The following is a 22,624-nucleotide window of genomic DNA, read 5'->3' as shown; positions in this document are numbered from 1 at the left end:
GCATCCAATCTTTGATCCTCGACTCAACAATGTTTGTATAGTTCCTTTCATTTTGATATATGGCATGTACATAGATTTGAGTCGGGTCAGCGAAAGAGCTTTCGTACGCTCATATAAGACCCGGAAATGATTATGTTGTATATTATGAATCTGTAATATACTTATTTGCATGTGTAAATTGTTGCATTGTGTAATTGGTTGTAGTTGCTTTGCAATGGATGTGGCATCCCGTAGCTTGGACTCGATGACCGGGTTGAGTTTAGGGTGTTACACAAGGCCTTTTATCAATTGGTCTAATAACAAATTTAGCCTTTAACGTTACATATTGTGTCAATAATTTCTCTTTTTGATCTTTAGTTTTTGGCTTAATTGAAAACTTTCCACCTAAACTATATGCGTTTTCTCATATTGATATTTAAACTATTTTTTTGGTAAAATGTGATATTTAAACTATAATGTCCTTATCCATTTAACACTAATAAATAGATCCGCTAAAAAAACTTTCATCCAATTAATAGTTACCACGTTATTAACATCTATATATATATATATATATATTGCAAATTTTTAAAGCAACATTGAAAATTTAATTAATTAATTCATAACTTTCTCACCATATATACAAAAAAATTAATCAACCATTCCACCCTTAAATAGCATCCTCGCATATTAATTATTCTTGAATCTAAACTCAATACGTTGTAGATAATTCAAAAGTCCTACAAAATCAAAGGAAAAAGTTCATTTTCTAATTTAGCATCTAGACTTTTTTATTTAATTTGGTAAACTTGATACTTTTTTTTAATTTAGTACCTAAATTTGTCAAATGTTATACAAATTATTCCCAAAACACTAATTGTGTTAGTTCTTGTACGAGGGGATAAAAACAACTAATGTATGACTGACATGTGGTAGATGGCATGGAATTTAATGGCAAGAACTATTACATTTATTTAGAGTTTCTTATGTTTCACTAAACAATACGCTCAAATTTTATTTTTCGTTGAGTTAAGATTATTTTGACCGTTAATGGGAAGAATGATTCAAGAGGGACCGCATGCTAAAAGCATAGTTTGGTCCAGGGGCGAAGCTAGAAATTTTTTTAGAGGGGGTCGGAAGCAAATTATAAATTTTTTTAAAGATCAAAATTTAATTTTATCATATATTAATTTATAATTCTATCATATTTGAAGGGATTAAACAAAACTTTTTCATATTTTTTGGGTCCAAAGTGCAATTTTACCATAGATTAACTTATAATTTTATTATTTCTAAAGGGACTAAATTGAATATGTTCATTTTTAGGGGGGCAAGGCCATTGCCAGCCCCCTAGCTTCTCCTCTGATCTAGTCTTCATAAAGCCCTCAATTCCACAAAATATCGTCACTATTAGAGGAAATTTGTGTTAAAAATTTATGCATTGATTTATGCTTAAAAAAATAATATTGAATAAGAAAACAATAGTTTTAAAAATCCAAACTCAAAGAAATTCATTATTTTAAATTAATAAAAAAATAAAAGTAATTGAAAATAAATTAAAATAAAAGTAATTGAACATTTAAAATACAAAAAAATATTTCTTGTCTTCGTCACATGTCAATCATATATTAATTATTTTTGCTACCACATAAAAAATAACATTGTTAGTATATTGGAGCATTTGTATAAAGTTTGACAAGTTCAAGTACCAAATTGGACCAAAACAAAAGATTAGGTAACAAATTAGGAAAAATTGTCCAGTCCAAGTACTAAATTAGACCGAAAAAAGATTAAGAACTAAATTAGGAATAAATGTAAAGTTTAGGTTTCAAATTAGGAGAAAGTATTAGTCCAAGTATCAAATTGGACAAAAAAAAATCTAGACAAAAAAAAATCTAAGTAACAAATTATGAGAAAGTGTGAAGTCAAGTATCAAATGTTATATTAAGCCATTTTTATGTGTGATTTAAAAAAATATATATGTATTCTTTTGGCTCAACCCTTTGGTTAAAACCAAACCCACAACTCCAACTTCCAATTTGGGCAAGTTCGATTGCAGATCGATCTTGTGATGCACACTCAAGTTATTGTCCTTACTATTGTTATTCTTGTCGTTACTTAAACCGACAACGTTATTGTCGGTACCAGTTTGTGAGTTGCTATTGTTGTTGTGCTTCAACAACTGAGCTCGATGAGTCATTGAACCCAAGAAACAGGGGCTATTAACTCCAAAGCCAGCCAACAGCTCCAACGAGTCCTGCTCATCTTTAGCTAAAGATATTTTTTTACTTGTCGTCGTTCGCTACTCCTTCGGAACCAGCTTTGTCTTCGACGACAATGGGTTCATAATGACAAACCCATATATTCAACAAACGTTCTACACTTCTTGCATTTTATATTATTAATGAACGGTTTTGCACCGTTTAAGTTTTATAGCGCTCACGAATAATATGCATTTTTTTACGTTTTGTATTACCAATGAATTATTCACACATTTCACATTTTATATTGCCAATGGATGGCTCGAATCTCCTTTATTTTACATTTCCAACAATTGCATATGTGATATACATACAACACATCTCCACTGCATAACTTTGGATCTTCTTATTGACTATTATACCACTCATTTTTGAATTGTCGAGACAATGGGTATATCACTCACTAAATCAGAAAACAAACTTTATACAAGTCAACTACGAATAAAAATACCTTTTGTAAACACATTATTAAAAGGGGTATGCATGAATTTCAATAGCCTTGCAAGGCATCATATGTTCTTGAATCATTCGGCCAGTAAATTATACTCTCCGTCTTGTTACTTTATTTGCCACAAATGTCACCCACGGGGGTAACCTACGGATGGTCTCAAGACATGATCACCTTATAACCTATCTCTCGACTGAGAGGGACTATTGTTATATCCCTACCACATGTTGGATTCGGTTGGGGCCCTCACCTATTGTGGACCCGATTGGGCCCTCATCACTCCTATAAATACCTCAAGATATCACTTAGTAAAAGGACTCCTCTCCACTCTCAAAAGTCTATTACACTAAGCATTCATTGTGAGTCCCTTTATTTTTCCGTCTCTCGACCCTAGAATGGGTGAATCGACCTTCCTCATCACTGCCACTCTCCTCCTTTATCTCCATTAATTATGTTTACCAATAAAATCTTTCTTGTAACAAATTAACAAATTGCATTTTAATTAATTGATTTATTTATTTATTAGCATACTTAGAGAAAAATTACTAATTCAAAATCTAAATAAATTCTTTAATATTTCGTATATAGATTTTATTAGTTTTGAGATAAATTAGTATGACATGAATTCTATTTTAAATATTAATTAACTTGTTTTTAGATAAAAATAATAAAATGACATATTTAGATAGTATAATTTTGTTAATTTTATAATTTTAAAGTTTTAAAGGGTATTGACAATTTTACTTTTACAAGAAATTTACATTTATGTTTATGAGTTAGGTGGCATTACGTTATAGTCTAATTTTTTAAAAAAATCATGTTAAAATTAAATTTAACCCGAACAAATAATTTTGTTTTTATTGTTCGTAAGTTGTAAAGTATTAAAAAGTTTATTGATATCTTCAAATGTCATCCGAATATAATCGCTTAACCAACTATCTTAAAAGGTAAATTTGAGAAAGTGCATGCTCTGAGATTTTTAAGATCTTAAAAGACATACTTACAAGCTCTGCTTTTAACAAGAAAGGAAAGAAAACAGGGTTAGTAGTTGGAAGCAATATCTAAATCAACATTTAAATGGTAACAAAATCTAATGGACTCAAATTTTTAACAAACCAATTCTAAATAATGGTTAGTGGATGATGGTTATGGATTTAACATATAGATTAATTAAGTTAAATCATGATTAAAACTAAATAATTAAGATTTATTATAATAAAATTAAAGTATATAACAAATGGCTAGTGGAAAAATGTGAAAGCAATCATCATCTTCCCAAAACTTCACCGTCCTCCGTAACCAAAAGAAAGAAGAAAGCTTGTAACGCCCCAAAATTTTAATTTTTAGTATTGTGAATATGTGAAGCAAACATCTGTCAGCTTTAGTGGTTATGTGTTTTTGGAGTGTTTGGGAGGTCCTAAATTTAAGTCAGGACTTAGGCAAATTTTGGTATTTTTATGAATAAGCCCTATCTTTGGTCAGTAGGTTTTTAAGTAAAAGTTGGCAAATAATTAACAGAATGGGCTTGCTGGTATGATGGATAAGTGGAGTGTTGGTGTGAGGGAGGTCATGGGTTCGAATTTTTGGGACGGTAAAGGTTGTGTTTTTGCTCCTAATTTCGGCAAGAGTTGTGTTGAACTAGGCTTCTGAGTGGTGGATGTGTAGTGGGAAGTGAGGGAGCAATTTTAGGAGTGAATTAGGGAATTATGAGGGAGAATATCTAAAATATGATCACTTTTTTTCTTTTTCGAAAAAAAAATGAGTTGTTTTTCTCTCCATCTTTCTAACATTTTCTCTCCCTCATCTCTATCGAATTTTTTTCTTCTTTGCTTCTTACTCGATTATCTTTTCTTTTCTTTCCCCTACTGCCCAAATTCCCTTGTTCCACCTAAACCATTCTTTCCTCTTGATTTCATAGCGTTAAGCAGCACTTGTGCAAATTCAGTAAATTGTTAGGTATCATTTTAAGATATTATTTTGTGTTCAATAGTGTAATTCGAGGGTGTTGGCAGCAGCATTTCGTGAGGATTAAGGCTCTCCTCGTGATTTTGGTAAACGTACCGATTTGAAGTTTTGCGGTAAGTGTTCATCGTTTTATGGGTGAGTATTTTTGTTTCGAGATTTTGATTAATCACGAGGTAAGACTGATTATGGTGTTATTTGTTCAATGATAGGCTTTGAGTGCTCGGGGACTTTTTTAGCATCAAACAAAACCAGGTGTGTACCCGAAACACAAAAATAAGGGATTCGGCGAAAAGTCAAAATTGCTTGCTGTTTGGACAGCAGCAGTAGGCTAATTTTGAAAAATCACCATAAATTGTGGAAATCGAATTAGAGAATGAAAAAAATATGGATTAAATATATTTGAGTCTAGTTTCTCATAGAAGAAATGAAGTAAGCAAAAGAATTTCATATGTGAGTCTAGTTTCAAGGAAAATTTGCGGATCTTAATTCAGAATTCTGTAGCTTAAGATACAAATAATTTAGTAACAGTGACTCAATTAGATAACTTTGAAGGATCATATAAGTAAATAGTGGAAACACATTTGAATAATTAACTAGCACAAGTTACTTTAAAATGGATCACGAGGCCAAGGCCAATTTGGGTCATATGGGCCACACGGGGCGAACATCATGGGCTTGTAGGCCCATTTTTACTGTTTTGATACTAAGGTTTCATGGGTCGCCTGAGTCGACTGGGGACGTACTGTAGGGTCGGTAAGCTTACCTAGACCCCTAATCGACTGAAATGACTGTATGACTGAAATGATTAAGCCTAATGATATCTCACTGATTTGATACTGTATGCCTGCTTACATGCATGATATTATGTTATAGCATGTCATATCTGTATATTGCATTGCATTGGGGTGGGGGATTATAATGTTTGGAGGAAGTATAATGAAAGACCTTGAGCCTAATTTACTGGAAGCTCAGCTACAAACTACTGTCTAGTGCCGCATCCGGTACTATTTGGAGTGTAGGGATGGGTGGGTTGATTATATCCCCACATGGAATGTAGGGTTAGACGGAGATTGAGTGTAGAGGCCGGCTGGGTAGGACTCATATTGTATAATTTGTTACTGTACTGATTATTGTTACTGTAATAGGCCGAGGCCCAAACACATGATTGCTTGTGTGCTGAGATGAGCCAAAGCACAAACTGGTATTGTTTCTGACACTGAAAAGGGCTTAGGCCCAAACTATGATTGCTTTCTGTCTATTTGCTTTATATGGGATTACACACTGAGTTTTCGTAAACTCACCCTTCTGATTTGACTGTACAGGTAATCCCCAAACATAGGCGGATCGGTGCGACGGAGGACTCAGCAATGGCCACACGACCTATTTAATTCGATTTAGTAATTAATTATAATTTTGATTTTATTTTGAGGTTATTTTACTATAATAATGGCCTCTTTGGTTTTTATGTTTAATTTGGGGTTTCTATTATTTTGACTTACAACTGCTAGTAATAGGGATAATCGAGTTTTCAAAATGAAACAAACGTTTTAACAAAATACGCACAAATTGGCAAACTGTTTTAAAAAGCTTCCGCGATAAATAACGTTTTGAAAATTTATAACGTTTTGAAAGAGAATAACTTATGAATATGAATCACGTTTGAAATTGATCGACACATCTTGGTATTAAGCAAAAGAGATTGTAAAGAAGTGATAAAGAAATGAGGTTTTTAACGACCACTCACTTTACGAAAAACACTTCCATGTGACACTGCCAGATTCGGCCATAACGTCTAGGCCGGGTTTGGGGTGTTACATTTAGTGGTATCAGAGCCAGGTTACAAAACTCGTTTATGGATGTGGGTTTTTAATACGTGATTTTTGATAACTGATTTCTAAATGTTTTTACTGAAAGTGTGGTACACCGAGTCTCCGGCGCCGATCCAATAAGTTTTCTGAAAATGTGAATTGTTTAAACTGAAACTAAAATTATCTTTGATAGTATATCCTGAAACTGCTATAGGTAGTATATACTGAGACTACTATAGATAGACTATACTGAAAACACTTAAAATAGTGTATACTGGGACTGTAGTAAAACTGATAGATATTGACACTGCGATGTATGAAACAAATTTTACACTTCTGACATTATTTTTACAAAATATCTATTAATAAATACTAGAACTGTAAATTGATGCATAAAACTGTTAATATCAATAAAATGCAATTAGACAATGAGTACTAGAGGTACTTGCGGACGGGGTACAAGAGGTCGTGGTAGAGGTCGTAGGGGTGCTCGAGCTGGGTCTTCGTCATCTGGCAATCTGCCAAATTTGGATACGAGTGAGATACCAGTGTCGCCTGCTACTGAGACTGGGTCTCAAGATCGCATGGCTGGGGATGATGCATTGTCTCAGGCTATGCTAAGGATTTTGGAGAAGGTCGCTGGGCCCAATACTGGATTAGGGGGCTGAAGGTCGGTTACGGAACGACTCTGGTCCAATGGAACTGAGCTCTTCTGGGGTGTCACTAGGGTCGCCCCTAGTGTGGTTGAGTACTGGATTGAGGCCACGGAGAGGATCATGGATTATCTAAATTGCACCCCTAAACAGAAATTAAAAGGTGCAGTCTCGCTGCTGCAGGACGAGGCTCATCAGTGGTGGCTGACCGTTAAGGAGGGCACTCAGCCTGAACATCTGACTTGGGAGTTCTTTAAGAATGCCTTTCAGGGGAAATATGTCGAAACTAGTTATGTGGATGCACGTAGGAGGGAGTTCCTAAATCTTACACAAGGGGATCGATCAGTGGCCAAGTACGAGGTTGAGTTTCTGAGACTGAGTCGCTATGCGCGAGGTATGGTAACATCTGAGTATGAGCGATGTGTCCACTTTGAGGATAGCTTCAGAGATAATTTGAGAGTTCTGATAGCCCCGCAGAGGGAGCGAGATCTTTCTACCCTGGTCGAGAAGGCAAAAATCGCTGAGGAGGATATGGAGGTAGTCATGATCGGAGAACGTCGGAATTACTTATCTAATGTGGTCTCTGCACTGGTGGCGGAGAAGTTGGTTCGTAAGGGATGCGAGGCATTCTTGGCCTATGTAAATGTTTTAGATTCTAAAGACTCTACAGTTAAGGATATTAAAACGATAAAGGATGGTCCGAACATCTTTTCTGATGAGCTATCGGGTTTACCTCCGAATCATGAAGTGGAGTTTGGGATAGAGCTCCTTCCTGGTACAGCTTTAGTGTCTATTGCTCCTTATAGAATGGCACCAAAAGAGCTTGTAGAGCTTAAGGCTCAGATTCAAGAGCTACTGGATCGTGAGTTCATCCGCCCTAGTGTGTCTCAATGGGGAGCACCGGTTGTTTGTGAAAAAGAATGATGGATTCATGTGTATGTGTATTGATTACCAGTAATTGAACAAGTTGACCATAAAGAATAAGTACCCCCTACTGAGGATAAACAATTTGTTTAATCAGTTTTGAGGTGCTTCAGTTTTCTCCAAGATTGATCTACGGTCAGGGTATCACCAGTTGAGAGTTAAAAAGGCTGACGTGCATAAGACGACATTTAGGACTTGCTATGGTCACTACGAGTTCCTAGTGATACCATTTGGACTGACAAATGCACCGACAGTTTTTATAGATCTGATGAACCGAGTGCTCCAGCCCTATCTGGATCGATTTGTAGTGGTATTTATTGATGATATACTGGTGTATTCGAAAACTGAGGATGAACACGATGAATACCTCAGAGTGGTTCTACAGATTTTGCGAGAGAAACAACTGTATGCCAAGTTCAGTAAATGTAAGTTCTGGTTATAGGAAGTAACATTTTTAGGCCGTGTGGTTTCTAATGAGGGGATTAGGGTCGATCCTTGAAAGATTGAGGCGGTGTTGAATTAGAAACAGCCTAAGACTGTATCTGAGATCCGCAGTTTTCTGGGATTGGCAGGGTATTATTGACGATTTGTGGAGGGGTTTTTTCTGATTGTCGCACCCTTGACTAAGCTGCTACGTAAGGGTATGTCGTTTAACTGGACTGATTCGCAGCAAAAGAGCTTTGAGAAGCTCAAGACTGTATTAACTGAGGCCCCTATTTTGATGCAGCCAGAGTCTGGAAAAGATTTTACTGTCTACAGCGATGCCTCACATGTCAATTTGGGATATGTGTTGATGCAAGAGGGTAAGGTGGTAACGTATGCGTCTCGTCAGCTTAAGACCCATGAGGCGAACTATCTGACGCATGACTTGGAGTTGGCCGCAGTGGTATTCGCACTGAAAATCTGGAGGCATTACTTGTATGGTGAGAAGTGTATCATTTACACCGATCACAAGAGCCTCAAGTACCTCCTCACTCAGAATGAGCTGAATCTTAGGCAGCGTAGATGGATTGAGTTACTTAAAGACTACGATTGTACTATTGAATATCATCTTGGTAAGGCCAATGTGGTGGCTGATGCACTGAGCCGTAGGGCTATAACTGACCTGAGGGTAATGTTTGCTCGCCTCAGTTTATTTGATGATGGTAGTCTATTGGCTAAACTTCAAGTTAAACCGACGTGGATAGAGCAAATTAAGAGTAAACAGATAGAGGATAAGTTGTTGGGTTTTCGTTTCTGACAGGTTGAGAGTGGGAATACCGAGGATTTTGGACTGAATAGCGAAGGGGTGCTCTTTTTTCGTGGGAGAATCTATGTACTGAAAGATACTGAATTGAGGCAGTCTATACTGAGAGAGGCACATAGTAGCCCTTATGCTATGCATCCTGGCGGAAATAAGATGTACCGAGACCTTCGTGAGTCATATTAGTGGCCAGGTCTTAAGCGTGAGGTTATAGATTTTGTAAGTAAGTGTCTGACTTGCTAGCAGGTTAAGGCTGAGCATCAGTTACCTTCGGGTTTCTTGCAGCCAGTCAAGATTCTACTTTGGAAGTGGGAGAGAGTGACTATGGACTTCGTTAGTGGGTTACCCCTCACACCTACTAAGAAAGATTCTGTATGGGTCATCGTGGATCGATTGACCAAGTCCACCCACTTCATACAAGTTCGTACTGATTATTCTTTGCAGAAGCTGGCGAAGCTTTATATTTCTGAGATAATGAGACTGCATGGAGTACCGATTTCAATCACCTCTAATAGAGATCCTCGCTTCGCATCTCAATTTTGGAAAAAGTTACATGATCCTTGACTCAACGAATTGTGTCAATAATTTCTCTTTTTGATCTTTATTTTTTGGCTTAATTGAAAATTTTCCACCTAAACTATATTCGTTTTCTCATATTGATATTTAAACTTTTTTTTTGGTAAAATGTGATATTTAAACTATAATGTCCTTATCCATTTAACCCTAACAAATAGATCCACCAAAAGAAACTTTCATCCAATTAATAGTTACTGTGTTATTAACTTCTATATATATATATATATATATATATATATATATATATTTGCAAATTTTTGCAAATTTTTAAAACAACATTGAAAAATTAATTCATTCATTCATAACTTTCTCACCATATATACAACAAAATCAATCAACCATTCAACCCTTAAATAGCATCTTGCATATTAATTATTGTTGAATCTAAACTCAATACTTTGTAGATAATTCAAAAGTCCTACAAAAATCGAAGGAAAAAATTCCTTTTCTAATTTAGCATCTAGACTTTTTTATTTAATTTGGTAAACTTGATACTTTTTTTAATTTAGTACTTAAATTTGTCAAATGTTATACAAATTTTTCCCAAAACACTAATTATGTTAGTTCTTTTACGAGGGGATAAAAACAAGTAATGTATGACTGACATGTGGTAGATGGCATGAAATTTAATGACAATAATTATTACATTTATTTAAAGTTTCTTATGTTTCGCTAAACAATACGCTCAAATTTTATTTTTCATTGAGTTAAGATTATTTTGACTGTTAATGGGAAGAATGGTTCAAGAGGAACTGCATGCTAAAAGCATAGTTTGGTCCAGGGAAGAAGCTAGAAATTTTTTTAGAGGGGGTCGGAAGCAAATTATAAATTTTTTTAAAGATCAAAATTTAATTTTATCATATATTAATTTATAATTCTATCATATTTGAAGGGATTAAACAAAACTTTTTCATATTTTTTGGGTCCAAAGTGCAATTTTACCATAGAATAACTTATAATTTTATTATTTCTAAAGGGACTAAATTGAATATGTTCATTTTTAGGGGGGCAAGGCCACTGCCAGCCCCCTAGCTTCTCCTCTAATCTAGTCTTCATAAAGCCCTCAATTCCACAAAATATCGTCACTATTAAAGGAAATTTGTGTTAAAAACTTATGCATTGATTTATGCTTAACGAATTAATATTGAATAAGAAAACAATAGTTTTAAAAATCCAAACTCAAAGAAATTCATTATTTTAAATTAATAAAAAATAAAAGTAATTGAAAATAAATTAAAATAAAAGTAATTTAACATTTGAAATACAATTATCTTCTGTCAATCATATATTAATTATTGTTGCTACCACATGAAAAAATAACATTGTTAGTATAATGGAGCATTTGTATAAAGTTTGACAAGTTCAAGCACCAAATTGGACCAAAACAAAAGATTAGGTAACAAATTACGAAAAAATTGTCCATCCAAGTACTAAATTAGACCAAAAAATATTAAATACTAAATTAGGAATAAATGTAAAGTTTAGGTTTCAAATTAGGAGAAAGTATAAGTTTAAGTATCAAATTAGACAAAAAAAAATCTAAGTACCAAATTATGAGAAAGTGTGAAGTCAAGTATCAAATGTTATTTAAGCCATTTTTATGTGTAATTTTAAAAAAAAATATATGTATTCTTTTGGCTCAACCCTTCTATTGAAACCAAACCCACAACTCCAACTTCCAATTTGGGCAAGCTCGATTGCAGATTGATCTTGTGATGCACACTCAAGTAACGACAACGTTATTGCCAGTACCTGTTTGTGAGTTGCTATTGTTGTTGTGCTTCAACAAGTGAGCTCGATGAGTCATTAGACCCAGGAAACGGGGGCTATTAACTCCACAGCCAGCCAGCAGCTCTAACGAGTCCTGCTCATCTTTAGCTAAAGATATTTTTTTACTTGCCGTCATTTGCTACTCCTTCGGAACCAGCTTTGTCTTCGACGACAATGGGTTCGTAATGACAAACCCATATATTCAACAAACGTTCTACACTTCTTGCATTTTATATTATTAATGAACGGTTTTGCACCGTTTAAGTTTTATATCGCTAACGAATAATATGCATTTTTTATGTTTTGTATTACCAGCGAATAAGTCACACCTTTCACATTTTATATTGCCAATAGATGGCTCGAATCTCCTTTATTTTACATTTCCAACAATTGCATATGTGATATACATACAACACATCTCCACTGCATAATTTTGGATCTTCTTATTGACTATTATACCACTCATTTCTAAATTGTCGAGCCAATGGGTATACCACTCACTAAATCATAAAACAAACTTTATACAAGTCAACTACGAATAAAAATACCATTTGTAAACACATTATTAAAAGGGGTATGCATATGGTCTTGAATCATTCGGCCAATAAATTATACTCTCCGTCTTGTTACTTTATTTGCAACAAATGTCACCCACAGGGATAACCTGCGGATGGTCTCGAGACATGATCACCTTATAACCTATCTCTCGATTGAGGGGGACTATTGTTATATCCCTACCACAATTTGGATTCAGTTGGGGCCCTCACCTATTGTGGACCCGATTGGGCCCTCATCACTCCTATAAATACCTCAAGATATCACTTAGTAAAGGGACTCCTCTCCACTCTCAAAAGTCTAATACACTAAGCATTCATTGTGAGTCCCTCTATTTTTCTAGCTCTCGACCCTAGAATGGGTGAGCCGACCTTCCTCATCACTGCCCCTCTCCTCCTTTTATCTCCATTAATTATGTGTATCAATAAAATCTTTCTTGTAATAAATTAACAAATTACATTTTAATTAATTGATTTATTTATTTATTAGCATAATTAGAGAAAAATTACTAATTCAAAATCTAAATAAATCCATTAATATTTCGTATACAGCTTTTATTAGTTTTGAGATAAATTAATATAACATGAATTCTATTTTTAAATATTAATTAACTTAATTTTAGATAAAAATAATAAAATGACATATTTAGATAGTATAATTTTGTTAATTTTATAATTTTAAAGTTTTAAAGGGTATTGACCATTTTACTTTTACAAGAAATTTACATTTATGCTTATGAGTTAAGTGGGATTAGGTTATAGTCCAATTTAAAAATAATAATGTTAAACTTAAATTTAACCCGAATAAATAATTTTATTTTTATTGCTCGTAAATTGTAAAGTATTAAAAAGTTTATTGATATCTTCAAATGTCATCCGAATCTAATCGTTTAACTAACTATCTTAAAAGGTAAATTTGAGAAAGTGCATGCTCTGAAATTTTCAAGATCTTAAAAGACATACTTACAAGCTTTGCTTTTAACAAGAAAGGAAAGAAAACAGGGTTAGTAGCTGGAAGCAATATCTAAATCAACATTTAGATGGTAACAAAATCTAATGGAGGGGATAAACAAAAAACAATTGCATAATTGTTGACAAAAATATTGATATGAATAATGGAGGGGATAAAGAATGAATTGTTGTCCCCACTGAGGAACATGAGATGTTGGGAGTTCTCAGCTCATATCCCCTATTAAAATGTACAACCAATAATGAAGATGATGAACCATCCATCATTTCAGATTGCTGTTGATGAGTCCAAACTCTAAAATGACAAGATCCGAACCAGGTGTACTATCATCCTATCTACAGTTAAAATTTTTTAACCTAGGGGTAAAATCAAACACAATTCTTTTTGAAATATTCGTGTTAGTTACTATTTTTTTATGCGTATCCAAAAATGAAGTTGGGGATATGATCTTGTAAGAGCCTTTCAAATACTTCAGAATTAAAGAACTTGAACATATCTGTATTGAATGCATAATTGTAACACCGCTTACTCCGAAATTCGAGTAAGAAAGGTATTATTTTGGACCCTACAAAGCTGAAGCATCTTCTAGTATAAGACAACATCAGTCTTCTTGTTTTGTATACAAGAATCATTAGAGAAAAACTGTAGAAGCAGTTCCAGAGTCTACACTCCCTCGTGAAAACAATTTGGCAAAGGCACAGCACAGCTTTTACATTAAACGCTGAATATATAATCCAATTATGAAACTTCCAAGAGTTTACTACATGGAGATAATATATGTATATACAATATACAAGTTAAAACATTTCGCAATTAAGAAAAATTTTGGGATTATTGATCGCCTACTTTAACATAATCTTCACTATGTTCAATACAATGATTGAATTCTGAAAGTTAAAAGCTATCAATGGAACCATAACTTAAAGAAATAAATGTAAACAACAAAAGCAGCAAAGGGAATCTAACCAGTAAGCATGGCCTGAGCTGAGTGTAGAAACTAATTAAGTGAAAGGTCATCCATATCAGCATATCTTGCTTTTCTTGTCAATTTTTGCCTGTTTGACTAAGAAAAGGTTGATCCTTTGTTTTGCCATAGCCACATGTTGTCTAAGGGAAAATGATTAGACAAATTTTTAGTTGGAAGGTATACTTTAAGTTATTGTTCATGTATTAAGTATTTTTCTTTCTTTTTTTAAATAAAATAAAATGCTAAATAAATCTTTTCGTCCATAAATTTTTCCATGTGAAAAAAATGAAGTAAACAGCCTACTAAATGCCAATTTTATCTGAGAAATGACATGAAGTAACAATTAATTATGCAAAAAGAAAAAAAAAAGTGAAGTAACAATTAAAAGTCACATTCATCAAAGAGATTAGCATTCAATATACATACATGAATATATCTTTGTTCTTGTGATCTAACATTTTTCCCCTATCTTCGAACATTTATATTTACACATACAAATGGAAGGGAAAAAAAACCCTACCAATTATAGGTGGATGACTTACAAATTACAGAGCAGAAGGGACGTTCATGTTCATCTCTGCAGCTGCTCGGAAGTATTAATGGTGGATGGTGCTGCCGTCTTGCCATTTTCTGTTCCATTATTGACAGGCACAGGCAGTCCCCACTTCCTCTCCGTCTCCGAGGGTTCTATAACTTTAACCAAACCATTGGTCAATCCAACAGCTAACTGATTGGCTTCCTGTGGGTGTGTTGCGACAACAAGCGGGTGTACAATTTGGCTGTTGCAGTAGAACATTGAAAGTGAAAGTAAGAGCTCACATTCATGTTTCACGTTAACGGAAACCAAGGTGCTGATATCCAAGGCTTTTCAATGCAAAAACAAGACAAATGTAATTACATGGCAATATAAGTTGTAAAGCATTACCTGTTTGACATTCCCGGAGAGATATAAGCAGATGGTGCAATACGACATCTGAGCTTCAAGCTATCAGCATCAAACACTCCAATGTTGCCATCAGTAAAAGTAGCATAAACTAGTTGGCTATTGCAAGAATATGCTGCGCTAGATATAGGTGAAGAAAGTACTTCTTGGGGCATCCACTGCAATATGAAAGAACGTTAAAATTTGTTCACAGCATACTATATTCATTACCCAAGCTGTAGCGCTTTTTACCTGTTGAATGCATTCCATCTTGTTAGCATCAAATACTGCAAGTTGAGTTTCATGGCATACTAACAAGCGAACTTGATCAGAGTGAAATTGCACACGAGTGGCACCCTGAGGGGTCCTTCCAGGTGGCAGTTGAAGGGCAACTGATTTCATCTTTTCCCAGTTCTCCATGTTCCAAAAGAAAAGCTGCAAAAGAAAGAAGCCAATAACACCATAATAAAGGACAATAAGAACCACTGGTCATATCTAACTACCAACTCGAAGAAAAAATACAAACGAGAAACAGAAAGCATTAAAATTGGTTAGGGCATAATGCAAGAGAATGAGAGAAGTTTTTTTTCCGGCAACAGAAATTAATTTCTTCTCTGAGCAAGAAAACATGGGTACCACTAAGGTATTTAGATGCCCTAATCTCCTTTTCGAGTATCAGATATATTTCAACCTTCAAATTACTCTTATCATCTATGAAACCGAACAAAACAAGTACAGAAAGAAGAATATCTGATTCTTTTTCCACGTTTTCATTTGAAATAACTGTAGGTATAAAGTACCACAACCAGACACAGAGGTTTGATGATGAAGAATACCTGAGCATCAGCACCAGAAGAAGCTAGAAGGTTAAGACTGGTGGAAAACGCTAGACCAGTGATTCGTTTTTGGTGACCTTTCAATTTTGTTTTGACCTACAGGAGAGAAGCAGCTCTTTTCATATTGAATATCGAAAAGGTACTGCTAGATGATAGATACAAAGATATAATGAATCATCTACCTCATCCACCCTGACATTGTAAATATGGATGGCTGAGTCTTCCATTCCAATTGCTATAATGTTATTATCTTGAGGATGAAATGCCAAGAAGGTCGAAGCTGGAGGAGGTGGCATAAAAGTTGTCATCACCTGCAAATAATGCAATATCACATCAAGTAGAATATCACAAGGATGGAATCAAAGTTGGCAAGAAACTCCAATCTAATTCAAAATCTGGCATAAACATTAATATACCTTGAACGTCATCATATTAAACAAGGAAACCTTTCCACCACATGCAGACATTACATAGGAGTCATTCTTGGACAGCGCTATGCATGGAACTGCATCTTCAGAAGTCTCTGGAACATCATTAGTCATATGAAGACCACTATTTGGTTGCCAGAGTTGTGGAATAATGCTAGCAGTGGCCTACGGAAACAGAAAAGAATAAAAGAAAATATTACACAAGAAATTTTTTCTGCCAATACCATATGCACAAAACAGAACATGAACCTTCATATAAAAATATGCATGTCTTTTCAATGAAGAAATATGTGTCTTCAAAGCATAAATCACCTTGCCACTAGAGTTTTGTTCACTGCGACTCCATTTCCATAGTTTTTGAACCCCATTTGTATATAAAGAAAGAACCCCAACACCAGAATTTGTGTAAAGAAGTCTAGGAACCTTGATATACAGGCAAATTAATAATCATAAAAATAATAACTGAACAAGATAGTTGTAAATGACAATGTAAGAGAGCAAAAAGTAAGTAATAAATTAAAACCTTGCTAGCAATCTCTGAGTTATCTGGCAAGGTGACTGTTCGACATTGAGTAGGATCAACAATCTCGGTTAGCTCCCAAGGTTTGGTTTTATCAGACACATCCTCCAAATTTCTTGGCTTTTCAATGCCTCTAATCATTGGTTCAACTCCATTCTACAAGAAATTGTAATTAGAATTAGATGCTAGTTTAAAATATTGTAAAATTGCATCCAAGACAAGCAAACTAAATTGCAGCAAGCAAAAGGTCTGAAAATCTCTTAAATTTATCTTAATAATATTTTATGTTCTTTAACGTGTGAAGCAATTGATACTTGTTAAGTGGTTATCCCATATCTATTGAGTTTCTTGTGGTCTTATATTCAAGTTAGGCTCTCCACCTGTTACCAGTGGGTTTTAGGTTAGATTCTTAACATGATAATATTTGAATTTGTGTTAATCTCAGTGTGAATACATTTATGAATGAAAATCCTAACAAGTGGTATTAAAACTCAGATGTCTTTTGATCTTCCTGCTTACCCCAAGTAAACTGTAAGGTTGACAACTCCTTGTGAAGCTGTCCATGTGTATGCCCTTATTAAGCTACACATGACGGACAGTGTTAAGTGGTGTTACCCCACATCTATTGAGTATTGGCTTTCCTATGGTCTCATATTCAAGTTGGACCTCTTCACCTATTACCAGTTATATTTAGGTTGGATGCTTAACAATACTCATTTGCTAACCAAAAAAGATCACCAGCAAAAAGTAAGTGCATGTGCAACATACAAGAGTTGAAGTAGGCTTGGCAGGGCTGTCTACACGTTCGACCTTGCTAACAACAGGACCAATGCTTGTAAGCATAGAAGAACTAGATACCTAATCCATAATCAAGAAAAGAAACAAAGTTGTCAATAGAAGTTCAAGACATAAACAAATGCAAAGTGAGTTAGCATTAAGATGGAAGATAAAACCTTCATCTCAAGTGGTGTTCTAGATGCTTCATAAGATTGAGCCTCCATTGCCCTTAATGCTCTAAGACCATTGGCATTTGCAAGAACCTTGAATCCATTGTCTGCTGTGGTAACAACAAGCAAATTTCCTTCCTTGTTGAATCTCAGTCGTGGAAGACTCTAAACCATCCCAAATCAAGATTAAGAAATTGAAGTCAAAGTTAGATTCAAGATGCATAAAAAGGGAAGCTCAAATGAAAAATGATATGCTAACCGGAAGCCCCCCTTCAGCTTCTGTGCTGGTGAGAATATTTGTATTGTCCATATCCCAAAATTTAATTTGGCTATCATCACCAACAGCCAAAAAGCGATTCTTAGTTGTGTCAAACTGTACTACACCAGGAAAGTTCTTTCTAAAACCAGAAAATGTCCTCCTTATTTTTCCTTCACTTTCATTCCATTCAACCAAAAATGAATCCCCATCCTTACTTGTCCCGCAAGAGAATAATCTGAATTAGAGAGGGGACTGTTAATTAGTTGCTTCTCTTACATGGCTAAGGAGATACGTAGGGTCACTTTAAGAAAGAAAGACCAACCATTGCAGATAATACTTTGATTTTTATCTACATACCTACTACCATCAGCACTATAGAGCATTCTGGTACACCACTGTCCAGGAGCATCATAGTCAACTCTTGAACCCATATTGTCGTACAGCCAAGCCTTAATTTTTCCATCAATAGCAGTTGAAAATATAAACTGCAAGAATATGATAGAAGTTCATGCAATAGCTTAATGCACAAACAATTCTACAATTGAAGAGCATATTTATCAAGTTTGGAACTGTTGAAAGCTGGTTAATAAAATGTGAAACAGATCAAATACAAGACAAATTGGACAGATGCAAATAATTTTCTAAGACCTAAGGGATATGACAAAAGATGCACTGGCACCACGGCCTTCTAATCTTGTGTAGAGATGAAGTTCCAGCATTCAAAGTAACAAGAATAGTACAGTTTATCATTTATTGTACAATTGTACACATTACTGTTATGTATGGCACAGATTTAGTAATTGTACATATTTCTGAAACAAAAAGTTGTCTTATTTTCTTCTAAGAGATTAGAGTACACTCTGATTTCTCATGGATACTTGAGGAACAGGTAATAGCCAATTGCAGAACATACTAATTACTTCTATATCTAAATATCAGCTTATCCACAATAAAGCACTTTCCCTTAAAGCATAAATTATCTTCCGGACTTCATTAAAGGACATAACCTACCTGAATATTTTCCTTCTGGTGAGGACAAACAGAATAAACAGGTGACTCGTGGCCTTCAAAACTAAAAAGCTTGTTTCCAGCCAAATCCCACACCTACAACAGATGCTACTGAAACTGAGAACATATGAAGTTCAAAGAGAAAGAGAAAAAGAACAGTCTATTTTATTTACTTTCCTCACCTTTATCAGCTTATCATCTCCACAAGTAACAACACAGAGTTTTTTGTTTGGATGAGAGAAAGCTATATCGTTTACACCACCCACATGGGCATCAATCTATCAGAAATCAGATAGATATCAGTTTACTGTTATGAGTAATGCCTCCTTAAGCAAAGAATAAGAAAATGAATTAGAAACATGCCTCTAGGTGTGGACGAAGTTCATTAGACCCTTGATATGCATGCAAATGAACAAGATGTTTTGTAAATGCAATTCCTGCAACAAGAAAATTTCAATAAAGAAGCCCAAAACTGGACTCATTAAAGGAAAATCACTCTTACAGCACATACCAATCAAATTTCCATCTGGGGTCCAAGCTACACGGTTTACAGATATGGATGAATCTTTAACAATACTAGCCTGCAAGAGATATCAATTATAATCCTAACAGATGTATATTACCAAAATTCCAGCATTCAAGAAGTAGCAAGCAAAAGTATAAACCTCATCCTATTTCAAGAACATTTTAAGAAGGTGGGAATGGGTGAGACAATTAAAAAAATGCAACTCGGTTGATTGAATCGGGAGGACATGGTTCTTACTCCAATGTATAGTTTTGAAGAAGAAAGAAGTAATTTAAAAAGGAGATGGGCCAATTCTCCGGTAACAGAAACAATTTGAGTGCCAAAACTGTGAAGTAACAAGCATTTTTGGACACAGGTGACCAGCTGGTCAAATAGTCAGATATATTTATCTCAGTCAAATTAATTCTACTACTGTCAGTAATAACATGATTTTCTTGGGTCAAAGATGCAAGATCAACCTGAAGTAAAACTGAACAAGAAGCCATATCCCATATCTTGAATGGTTTTGTCAGCAACCTCTCTCGCTTGCTAACTTCCCATAAGGAAATTTCACCATTGCTACAACCAACTATTATGAAAGACACATAAAGCAAAGTAAGAAAATCCAATCCACTGCAACAAAACTAAAGGAATTAATTTTGATTTAAAATACTCCAGGCAAGATGGTTTTGTAAAGTTTTCAACAATTTTACCAGTAAGTAGCGTATGATGAAAAGGATGGAAATCCATGCTTGTCACGTTGGATCCCTGGTGAATGGTACAAGCAACAGACTTGGGTAGGTCATCAAGTGACCATGAAGCATGTTGAGGAGGAGCAGGGTATGTGACCTGGACATATTAAGGATCCAATTAATTGATATCATAAGTTAGAGCATAGTAGTAACCTATGTGGGAAGCATCTTATCAACAACAGATTTACCTCGTCAATAGATTGTGCAGACCGCAACCGTTTCATTAAGTGCTCATGATCAGTGCTCCCATACTCAACCATTCCAGGTGTATTTGATGGTGTTCTCGGATGTTTCAGAACTGAAACTGAGGTAAAATTCAAAATCAGATCAGGTAAGGAACTAATCATACAAGACCAAGATTTAAGACTAAACAGAATGACCCTCTTTAAATCAAACTTAAATCAATTTTAATGAGTATACAACCAAAGCCCTGGAGTCTCTCAACTCCCTTTTCATCAAGATCATTCCCACAGTTTTACTAACGAAGAGGGCAGAAAGCACAAAGAATAGATATATGTCAGAGAAAAATTTATTCAAATGAATATAATATCAGAAGGAAATATATGAAAACTTAAAGATGTTTATTCGACTACCATGATGAACCTGACAGCCAAAATGTCAACAACAATAAAAACATTAATGTTACCTTGATTTTGAGGAAAAGGCAAGGATGAAGCAGAAGCAGCAGCAACAGCGAGGGCAGATTGGACTGATGAGGAAGGATTGACATTTCCCATCCAGCCAGCTAAAGCAGTAGGATTAGGTGGAAAAGACTGCAATGCCATAATATGAGACAAAAAGCATTCTAAGTTCAGTACTAGGTACATGCATCAGGAACATCCATGATTCAAGACTATAGTAAGCATTAGGATCATACATGTGCTCCTACCGGAGCATATGTTGAAGGTTTAGCAACTGCAGCAACTGGAAAAGTTACTGGAGTAGGTGCACGAGCCCCATTTGGGGGTGAACAACTGTGATCAGTGAACAAGGTTTTTATATCTGGATTAGGCTTAGGGTTCTTGCACAGCTGGTGTTGCCAGTTCAAACTGCAAATAAACAATCAGTCAGATTCAACATCATCCATGCCATAAATACGACCAAATTTTAATGTAACGATGGGTAAAAATCACCTTTGATTAATCAGAGTTCGCAACCGTGATGCCTTCAAAGTAGGGAAAACAAGCTTTTCACGGAACAAGGGATTTGCTTCTACTAGTTTCTTAAGCTCAATCAGCATTATGCTCCGAGCCGATTTAGTATCACCATACTTTGATAACTGCTCATTTTCCCTACATTATATCACAAACAAAAAACTTAGGAAGTCTTAAACTGCCTATAATTTTACATCCAATACCAACCTTCAACCATTACCTAAAGTTCCCCAGTGTTAAAAGGTGGGTAATTTCCTTAAAAAGTTCTTCATTAAATGTGGAAAAAACCTTCAAATCCTTCACTAAAATCTCAACAGCTTTAGCTCTATCATTACTGAAACACAACAAAAAAATAACAAAACAATATATTATTATACGTAATTACAACAAACCCAATCTCATTGGCATTAACTAAGCAAAAAAAAAAGAAACAAAGGGAAACAGAGATTACCGGTCCAAAGCTTCTAGATACTTCTGCTTTCTAATCTCAAAAAAAATCTTCATTGAATACCGGTTATCATCGACTTTAGTGAACCCAGAGAGGTATTTCTCAACTTCGTCCCATTCTCCGGCGAGAATTTTCTCTTCGAAGTATTTCATGTTGAAGAAGAACCCTGACTCTTGCTCTAATCTGTGAGCTCCACCACAAAAAACGACACAAACTCCAATTAAAAACGACAATACCAAACATATATACATATATATGAAAAATGAATTTAAGAGCTTACCTGTGAACGGTCTCTTTAAATTTTTCTTCTTCAAGGAACTGGAGAATCAAAAACACTAATTCTCTGCTGAGAGAAGACATTTCTTCCCAATTATTTTGAACAAAAAAAAAAACTTAATCAATCGAGAAATTGAGAATTTAAATTAGGGGCTAAGGTTTTTTATTTTGACCAAAAGAAATATAAACAGAGCAAAAGCGAGAGAAGTGAAGTCTGAGGATGAATGAAAGGTAAATTGAAGAAGATGAAGAAGAGGTGGTTGAAACGACGGCGTCTCTTGGAAGTTAGCGGCTGGTGGTGGTGTTTAAGGTGAGGAATCGGTCGTACTTTTGACAGATTTCTAGGGTTAGCGGTTCCAATTTCATGCTAAGCGTTCAACGAAAACAGTAAAAGAAAAAAAGCTGCCAAACCAATAAGAAAAAGAAATTGAAAAAGCGAAAAAGATAACGA

At 34.9% G+C, this 22,624-nt stretch overlaps 1 protein-coding gene across 3 annotated transcripts; it reads right to left on the bottom strand.

The window, feature by feature from the left end:
- Nucleotides 1–13,827: 13,827 nt before the first annotated feature.
- Nucleotides 13,828–22,624, bottom strand: LOC105777312 (topless-related protein 2). 3 transcript variants are annotated; one of them, XM_012600508.2, is made up of 26 exons: nucleotides 22,178–22,624; nucleotides 21,901–22,080; nucleotides 21,670–21,783; nucleotides 21,429–21,587; nucleotides 21,173–21,344; nucleotides 20,942–21,068; nucleotides 20,484–20,599; nucleotides 20,257–20,392; nucleotides 20,023–20,132; nucleotides 19,550–19,619; nucleotides 19,402–19,475; nucleotides 19,221–19,316; nucleotides 19,042–19,134; nucleotides 18,388–18,515; nucleotides 18,031–18,265; nucleotides 17,778–17,936; nucleotides 17,593–17,682; nucleotides 16,828–16,980; nucleotides 16,617–16,727; nucleotides 16,293–16,469; nucleotides 16,059–16,187; nucleotides 15,877–15,972; nucleotides 15,293–15,475; nucleotides 15,044–15,219; nucleotides 14,661–14,897; nucleotides 13,828–14,258 (listed from the first exon to the last, which is right to left on the bottom strand). In XM_012600508.2, exons 1-25 carry the CDS (start codon nucleotides 22,255–22,257, stop codon nucleotides 14,690–14,692), a joined length of 3,372 nt encoding a protein of 1,123 aa, XP_012455962.1. In that variant the 5' UTR covers nucleotides 22,258–22,624; the 3' UTR covers nucleotides 13,828–14,258; nucleotides 14,661–14,689. The 3 variants fall into 3 exon arrangements, with proteins under 3 accessions (XP_012455962.1, XP_012455961.1, XP_012455963.1); XM_012600507.2 differs by lacking the exon at nucleotides 13,828–14,258 and having other exon boundaries at nucleotides 14,489–14,897; XM_012600509.2 differs by lacking the exon at nucleotides 13,828–14,258 and having other exon boundaries at nucleotides 14,489–14,897; nucleotides 21,185–21,344.

This window comes from Gossypium raimondii, chromosome 10 (genome assembly GCF_025698545.1).
Source record: "Gossypium raimondii isolate GPD5lz chromosome 10, ASM2569854v1, whole genome shotgun sequence".
Taxonomy (NCBI): Eukaryota; Viridiplantae; Streptophyta; class Magnoliopsida; order Malvales; family Malvaceae; genus Gossypium; species Gossypium raimondii.
This window is presented reverse-complemented; position numbering and strand designations above follow the sequence as displayed.